General features: G+C 44.5%; 1 protein-coding gene across 1 annotated transcript; it reads right to left on the bottom strand.

Annotated features, from left to right (window-relative positions):
- Positions 1–7178: 7178 nt before the first annotated feature.
- Positions 7179–8485, bottom strand: LOC308320986 (succinate receptor 1-like). Its single transcript, XM_080771743.1, has 2 exons — positions 8466–8485; positions 7179–8328 (listed from the first exon to the last, which is right to left on the bottom strand). Exons 1-2 carry the CDS (start codon positions 8466–8468, stop codon positions 7375–7377), a joined length of 957 nt encoding a protein of 318 aa, XP_080627869.1. The 5' UTR covers positions 8469–8485; the 3' UTR covers positions 7179–7374.
- Positions 8486–9018: the final 533 nt, after the last annotated feature.

The following is a 9018-nucleotide window of genomic DNA, read 5'->3' as shown; positions in this document are numbered from 1 at the left end:
CATGTTAATTTCACAGCCAATTTGTTATTAGCAAATAATGCACATGCAGTAGATATAGAGTCGGGTATAAAACAGATCCACACACAAAGCAGAGTGGTTAAGTTCAGTTAAAGTGTGATGAGGTGGATTCAGGTTAAAAGAAATGGTTAGAAAGGTTAGAAATGTAACAGTGAAAGAGAGTTGGCTCCTTAATTGTGACTGTGACTTCCCAGAAATCAAATAAATAGTATGTATTGTATTACTCGATGTTGGTTTTTGTTCCTATACAGTAAGGAGTGATTCATCATTATTCATACTTCCACTGTACTGTGATGTATTTGGGGCTGCCACGGCTGAGTGGGCAGAGAGGCCGTTGGGTTGGGTAATCAGATGGTCACGAGGCTTGACTCTCCTAGCTACATGTCAAACTATCCCCGAGCAGCTGCAAGACACTTAACCAGTTGAACCCTTGCATCTCTATTCTGGGGCAAAGATTTTCAGAAAATAGCCAATCTACAAGCTTGCAGTGTGATGCGAGCTTGTCTGCTATTTTCGATGAAGATATATAGGCCTAGTGTATAGAGCTAAAACAGGAGGGGCTCTAGTACAGAGCCCTTGGGAATCAGATCAACTATAAGTACAGTAGGCCTACATGTTGGATTTAATTAAGTGGTTAATTCCTATAACTGCTCTGCACTGAGGGCTCATAAAAAAGCTTGAATACACCATGGTACATCCCAGAGGCGTATCCACAATAAGGCGAGGACAGGCCAAATCCATTTTCTGCCTGGCCAAAATCCATAGAATGAGAAAAAAGAGAAGACAAAAACCTGAGACCTATTAGTGGACAGCTGATTGGCCGTTGCGGTAGAGCGTGACCCTCAATCACCCATTGGAATGTAAATGCATGCCTTTCAGCCTTTGTATCCTACTCGTCTGGCAGGTACTGTATATCTCTTTGAAAACCTTTAGTGCTACGATTGTGCGCGGGGAGACGACAATAAACACATCTTTCCTGCCCAAAATGTAATTCCTGGAAACGCCACTGGTACATCCGTCTATCCAGAGGTTCCCAACCACCGGTTCCCGCTTTCCTGCCGTTCCCAGCCGAGCCTCCTAATCCTTGGACTCGCTGGCATGAGTCGTTCGAAAACTACATCACGGCTTTGGGACTAACGGACATGAGCGACGCACGACTAAGAGCCATTCTGAATTTCTGATTCACTGTCTTGGCACATAGGGACAACGGATCAACGCCACCCATGGGACCACCGCAATATGCAGACTGTGTCAAACTCCTGTCTGACCATTTCGCAGACCCACAAAGTGTCATCCTCCGGAGGATTTTATTTCGCCAGCGCCGACAACGTGTGGGGTGAGACAGTTCACCCATATGTGGCTGATGTGAGGGGCTTGGCCTGCCTGTGCAAGTTTGGTGCATTGCAAGACGAAATGATCAGCTGGCCGAGCTGCACACAAATAACCCAAAGGTTTGTGAGAAATTGATAATGTCCCCATACCAGATGACCTGACACTCAATAGGGCTGTGGAAATAGCTTTTCAAACCGAGACAGCATGGGTTTTGCTACGCATTTGGCTAGCGCCTCATCTCCACTGCCTGCACTTACATCACAGCAGGTCGAGTCTTCATCACGTTCTTCTAGCCCTGACCCTCTCCAAGACGCTTCCCACATACACTATGCTGGACGACAGCGTGACGAGCCGCAGTTACCGCAGCACTGATCTGAGGGATCAGGTCAGCACTGACCTGAGGGATCAGGTCAGCGCTGACCTGAGGGATCAGGTCAGCGCTGACCTGAGGGATCAGGTCAGCGCTGCGGTAATTGCGGCTCGTCATCGCCTGCTTCAAGAGCCCAGAATTGTCCCGCCAGGAGGCAGCGTTGTCGAAATTGTGGGAAAGAAAAACACTTTTCCAAAGTTTGCCGTTCTACTCCAGCCACCACCTCACGATAGTCTTTCTCAGCTGCCTTCACCCACGACCACCATACACTCTGTGAGTGCTGCTCGCCAGCCATTTAAAGTGTGTACTGTGGAGCTTGATGGCGTGTGCCCACACAGGGGCGAACACCTCCCTCTTAAATGCGGCCACAGTCACACAGTTTTTCCCATACCACAAGCTTGCTGCACCATCCAAAGTGCCCCTCAAAGGTTACGGTAATTCCAGGATTGATATCGTGGGCACCTTCAGCTCGGTGCGTTATGGCACTAAGACTGTTGACTCATTCACATTCCAAGTCGCAAGCCACTGAGCCAATCTTATGGGCCTGGACTTGTTCACTGACCTATAGGGTTTATGCTCATGGATTACAGCGGGTTTACTATCCATCACGTTGATTCTCTGTGTTCCCAACAATGGCCTGATCACCAGGCTCTCACAGCTCTGCTCGCAACTTCTGGCACAGGACATAGGCCACTCAGCATCCATCGCTGGGCGGAGCGGCTCCAGCAGTATAACTTCACCCTGCAGTTCACTCCAGGTCGAGACTATGTCGTGGCAGACCTGCTGTCACAGGCCACCCCCGGCCCTTCGCCCGATCCTGGTCCTGACCCCGCTGATCAGGGCCTTATCCAGATGATCCACTCTCCACTCCAGTCCATAGTGTCGCTTCAAGAGCTCCAGACAGCCTCGGAACAGGACCCGGTGCTCTCCCAGCTCCGCACCTTTATTCGCTTTTGGTGACCCGCAAAGCTTCCGGACAAACTGGTTCCCTTCCATCGTGTCAAGGACGAGCTGTCCTTGTGGAACGGCGTCTGCATAGCTCGTGGGCTCTGCACCCTGATGCCGGACTGCCTGCGAGCATGTGTCCTGGCCATGGCCCACGAGGGTCATCTGGGCATCGTAAGAGTGAAGCAGCGCTGTCGTGACCTGGTATGATGGGACATTGAGGCTTTAGTGAGGGAGCTTGCCTTCTGAGTGGCAAAACCAGTCCGCCAACGTTTCATGGTGGTGGTGTACGACCTTCTTTCCAAGTGGCCTCCACTCCACTGGGACGTTGACCGAGTTCCTGGATTCACTCTTCTCTCAGTGGGGCCATCCTACGGCCATTACAGATTGCAGATCCTGCTTGGGGCGGAAGTGCTAACGAGCACTCCATGGCTTCACCGTTGTTACATGGAATAACAGTGACATCACTGTCGAATCCTTGGTGTCTTTACTGTTCACGTGCACGCTGGGCAAGACCTACGCTGTAGAGTGTATCAATTGTTGTTGCAGAAGTTGCAGGATTCTTTTTCTGTGTATGAAGTATTGTGATTGGTCAAAAACTTGGTAAATACTTGGTAAATGGTGCATTTATATAGCGCCTTTATCCAAGGTGCTTCACATAGATTGTGAATTATATTCACAGTTCATACAAACATTCATACACCGATGGTGGCGTAAACCATGCAAGGCACCAACCAGCACAACAGGAGCAATTAGGGGTTCAGTGTCTTGCTCAAGGACACTAACTCTGGGGGAGCCTGCGCAGGTTCGAACTGGCAACCTTGCAGTTACCATCCGGCCACTCTACCCCTGATCCACCGCTGCCGACAACTCTGTTCACTTCATGGGGCTAGTCCAATGGCGGCTCTTCTACAACATAGACTTGCGTTGACGAAATGCTAGGCTAAGAGTGACAAAGTCCTGGATCGGAAGTTGGCATAATAATGCCCTGGACTCAGGCAACACAGAGCTATAGAGTAAGACAGAGTTACGACATTGAGGGGGCAGAAGACAGCCCGGTCACATGGTTTCATGTAACTCGTTTGTCACTGTAAAGCCTATTGACCTTGCGCAGACCGCGGCCATCAAGTATTTTTAGTAAAGCAACCTCCTGCTACCTCCTGCATTATGTGCAAATTCAAAACAGGTGGTACGCATGGCTGTTGAGTGATATCCAACAAGCACTCCAAAACTGACACTTAGAAAACAAATAACCTGCACAGAATTTCTTGACAGGAAGTAGTAGCCTACCGTGGATTTCTTATGAAATGTCACGGGGCAGCCCGTGCCCTATACACACACACACACACACACACACACACTGATTAAGGACATTGCACGCACGCACACACCACACAGACTGTGGGTAGTGGGGCAGACAGGTCCATATAATCATATCATATAATGTCAATACTGTTGATGTATGCATTTACAGGATGTACAAATGAAATGATACACAAAGAGAAAACATTCCGTTTATTAACCTGTGTTTATTGCAACCTCAGTGTTTGTATGGCCTTTCCAGTGCTGGCACTTTCAGAAGGGGGGAAGGTGCCAAGTACTGTTGAGGAGTAGGGGTGTTCCACAATGTCAAGTGTAAAGTATGTCTATTATCGGGGGAAATGAATGTAACCCCATATGATGTATAATCTAAAATAGAACATCTAGGTGTGGGGTTACCTATTCAGGTTCAGCTGATAGCTGTGAGCTTGTAGATCTACTGTTTATATTTAATTGCTTCGCTGTGGGTGGTAGGATCCTCTCCTATAAAGAGGAGACTGCAGGCAGAGCTAGTCAGTTATGCTGGGGCAGGCATCATGCTGACAGCCCTGTGAGAGAGCTGCTGGGGCCCATGTCATGGGCATAGCCTAGTGTAGTTTGTTATTTTCCCTTTTTCCTACTTGTACATTAAGTATTTTTGAGTTCTTGTTTTGTATTTTGGCCAGTATTATTTTTGCTGTTTGATTTTTCTTTTGTGAATATCTACACTGGAGCTGGAGGTTTTGAGCAATAAAAACCACCAAAAAGCATCCCTGACTGTTTTTGGAGCCTTGGCCCTCGGGCAACTTCACATGAAACAAAAACTTTACAGATTGAAAGAAGATAATAAGCTTTCCGTACAGCTGCAATGTTGGTGAGTTTGATGTTGTTTAATACAATTAGATAGGACTTTTCTATTTGGATGATTGGGCTGTCTATGGGAACTTGCACCTAGTTAGCACCTTGCTGGCAAGATGGCAGCAGTGTGCATAAGGTCAATAGACTCCAATGCATTCCGTAAACTTCCGGTTCAGGCCCTTATCAATATTCGACAATAGATGTCCACGTAGAAGAGCCGCCATTGGACTGGTCCCATGAAGTGAACGGAGTTGTCATAATGTAGGCTATAGGTTGCTGCGTTACACACTCGCCCATTGGGCCATGGTTCTTTAGCCGACTGGTAACGTATGTGGCTTTTTGAACGAGGTCCCTGGTTCGCCTCCTGGCCGTGGCTACAGTAACTCTGTCTTACTCTATGGCTCTGAGGCAACAGCCCAGCTTTAATGATCTTAAATTCCTTTATTTTAGATAGTTCTTTAGTAGCACAACATTACAGAGACTTGTCACTGTGCAATACTTTAAAACAGTTGTCATGTTGCATACATGCCTAAAATTGCTGATATTTGCGCCGCCTTCGTTGGAAACAATGTTCAAAGTCCATCTTGTCACACTCCAGGGCTGCATGCACAGTGCATGAGTGCGGTTTTCTGATCCCTCAATGGTGCAACTCTCTCAGCTATATGGCTCTGGTTGTGACCAGGCATTTCTCTTCGCAGATGAGTTCACTGTCACGCTCATGCTAATGAAACAAAACATTACATCATACAGGATTATTATGAAAGTGCAGGAGAAGGTCACCAAAACATTCCATTTCTTAATATTTCAGTCATGAAACTTAGGTTAGGATGACTCTGTTGAAAAGATCACAACAATAATGTGCTACAACCTTTGATGCGGCAAAATATTTCCATTATACTGTACTGTTATTAAATATGAGATGTAAGATATAATATAATATTGGATGACATTCTATTAGGATAGTCTGACTTTCAGCATTGTATCTTCCTTTTCCCATAGTGTGTATAATGTTTAGTGAGTTCCTCTTATCTAAAACATGCAGGTACTGACATATGAGATGACGAGCTCATAATACATTCTCAGAAACATTCCTGCAAGATTAGAAACTATTCATTTACTGAAGATGCCAAGACAGGCTTGCATGCATGTGGAAATTAAAGACAGCCGTGGACATTAACCAGTTACCACGCATCACTTTTATTTCTCAACCTGCACAAGTTGTTGTTCGTGTTATTACAGTACATACATGGCGGACCACCACCACAGAAGATATAAAAGCAGCTGGTAATAATAAGACTATGTCATAATGTCTTGTTTATTAAGGAATACATTTTAATTTAGTCCAATCTGTGGTACCATGGTAATACAATATAATACAATATTGGGACATTTACTGTAGATCGTGTCATGTCTCACCTAGACCTAGGATCTGATGAATTCTGACCTGATGGTCAAGATTCAATTTATCCCCTGAGCAAGCAGGCAGGCTCTAATATTAGCTCAATGGTAAAATATATATAAGGACTTTCCAGTGCTGGAAACTAGGGTTCAAAACCCAGGGTAAAAGAGGAAAGTACATGCCGTAATTCATTGTCAGTGCAGATAACAGTGGCTATAATAATCACAACAAATAATCTCTAGATCATCAATACAAAATATATTTGTTCATAATTACATTTGACATGAATTAGGCAATACAGCCTACTAAATTGAAGATGTTTGTCTTTTTTTGTTTGATCATCTTGAATAATTACCGGTATGTAAAACAAAAACATATTGAAGGATTCAATCAGTGTTTATAGAGATTAAACTAATAAGAAACTAATAATAAATGTCAGGACTTTAAACTAATAAGAAATGTCAGCACTTTTATACATATACCAGATAGTATAAGAATCTGAACATTCATATAGTATTATAGTGGTTTCACATACTGTACATTACTGTACATATTACAATAAATAAAGGTAGGATAAGTGTTATGTTTTTGTTAAAATAAAAAATATTTTTGTTAAAAGGTTAAATCACTATATTCTGATAGTAATCATTTCTGTAAGTGTGGGTTCAGTAACAGGAGTCTCCATGTCTCTCCAGCTCTTTCATGAATAGAAAATAAATTTTCAACGGGTGCAGTACTTACTGTAGTTTAGACAGTTTTTGGTTTAGACTAGTCATTGATTAGACAAGTCATTAGTACTACAACTACAACCTATCTCAAACCCTCACCCTAAACCTAACCTCCCACGGGGCAGCACACCTAAACCTAACCTTAACCCATGTCTAACCGACTAGTCTAAACTAGTATGCACCCCGGTGACAACAGCCAATCAGGAGAGCCTACCCAGCTTGCACTTTGTATTCCGTTCGTGGTCTCTATCCTGATTGGATAAAATTGGTATCCCATTGAACTTTCTGATTATTAAAGAGCTGTAGAAACGTGGAGACTCCTGTTACTGAACAAACACTCTATAGCAAGAGTACTATCAGAATATAGAGCTATTTAACACTTATATTTAACCAAAGAAAATCACTTACTCTACCTTTACGTGTTGTCATGTTGCACCCCTCTGTCGTCTTGTCTTCCTCAACAGCTGTCTAAATTTAGAAAATAGGAGCTCTCTGAACTGGTCACCCATGAGGAAATAGAAGACGGGGTTAATAACACTGTGCAAGAAGGCGATTGGTCGAGTCAGGATGTACAGACCCTCTATGTACATCCTGGTACATAGCTCCATCCCTGACCATTCCTGCCGAGATGCTATCCTCACATTCCTCATCACATGGTAGGGAGAATAGAGAACCAGAAACATGGCAGCTGCTGCTGTGATAACCCTGAGAGGCCGTTTGTAGGAAGTGGTCCTACGCTGGAAAGCTGCATCCTGCACCTTTAGAAGCCGTGCAATATTGTAGGAGGAAAGGCAAAGCCCCAGGAAAGGGAGAACATAGCCAGTCAGGGTCAGTCCAATGCTGTAGCCAAATGAATTTGTGTCGCCACTCAGGCTAGCAAAGTCTGTGCATCGGCTCGAGTTAATTGCCTTCTGCATATCCTGGAACATAAGCACTATCAGTGGAGCCACCTGAATGTTGATTGCCAGCCAGCTCAGCCCAGCTACTGCCATCGCAACCTTTGGTCTTAGCAGGAAGTGGTTTCGTGTCGGGTGTCTGATGAGCAGAAAGCGATCCACGCTCACCCAGACCATGAAGAGAATGGAGGAATAAAGATTGACGTGCAGGACATAGCGGTTGATGATACAGGCATAGGGGCTGGTCTCTTTTTGGCCATTCGCATAGAGCCAGGAGAGGCGAGGCAGTGTGCATAGGAACAGGAGGTCAGACACTGCTAGGTTGAAAAGGTAAATATTGATGCTCCGCCACTCTTGCAGACAAACCACATAGCCAATCACAACTAACAGGTTGCCAGGGAAACCAAGGCAGAACTCCAGAGCATAGAGTGGTGACAGGTAATATACCTCTAGGAGGTCATCTAGCGCGCTGCAGTTGAACACCTGCAGAGAAGAGGAGAAGAGAAGAGAAGAGAAGAGAAGAGAAGAGAAGAGAAGAGAAGAGAAGAGAAGAGAAGAGAAGAGCATATGAGTATATGCTATATATCACAAACATGAACGTTATAAGATCTGAGTCTTACCATTCTGTCCTTTGGTACAGTAGCTCATGGGAACAGGGACAGGAAGTAGAGGGTGCTACTCTTGCAGGTGAATTAATCCACTCTGTTGTTTACTGAAAACAGTGTGCATCAGTGTGTGAGGGTGCTGGTGGTGTACACTGTATTTCATTATTGGTTAGCAATAAAATTTATTCCACAGCCAACCAGACAGTAATTTGTTAATATGGAAAGTCTGTGCTGTAATAAAACTGTTTTACTACATTCTGTTCTGTATTGTGTATTTAGTGTCACACTAATTTGCATAATAACAACTACTGAACCAAAGGTCGCTTCAATTCAATGTTTACAGTACATACTATATGACACACTGGTATCATGGGTAAACTGAGGAAGCCCTGGGTCTGTTCTCTGCTGTTCAACATACAGTATAGTATACATGCTGTCACTGTCTCAGATTATGGAAAATAACAAACTAGGTTATACTATAATTATGCAGAAGACATAATAATTACATATCCATATCACCATGGAACTATGGTCCAATACAAGGACTGTGTAAACGCATTGAACAAAT

The sequence above is a fragment of the Protomyctophum bolini genome, assembly GCF_963924005.1.
Source record: "Protomyctophum bolini genome assembly, chromosome: 9".
Taxonomy (NCBI): Eukaryota; Metazoa; Chordata; class Actinopteri; order Myctophiformes; family Myctophidae; genus Protomyctophum; species Protomyctophum bolini.
Note: the sequence above shows the minus strand (reverse complement) of the source record. Positions and strands in the feature narration are given on the sequence as shown.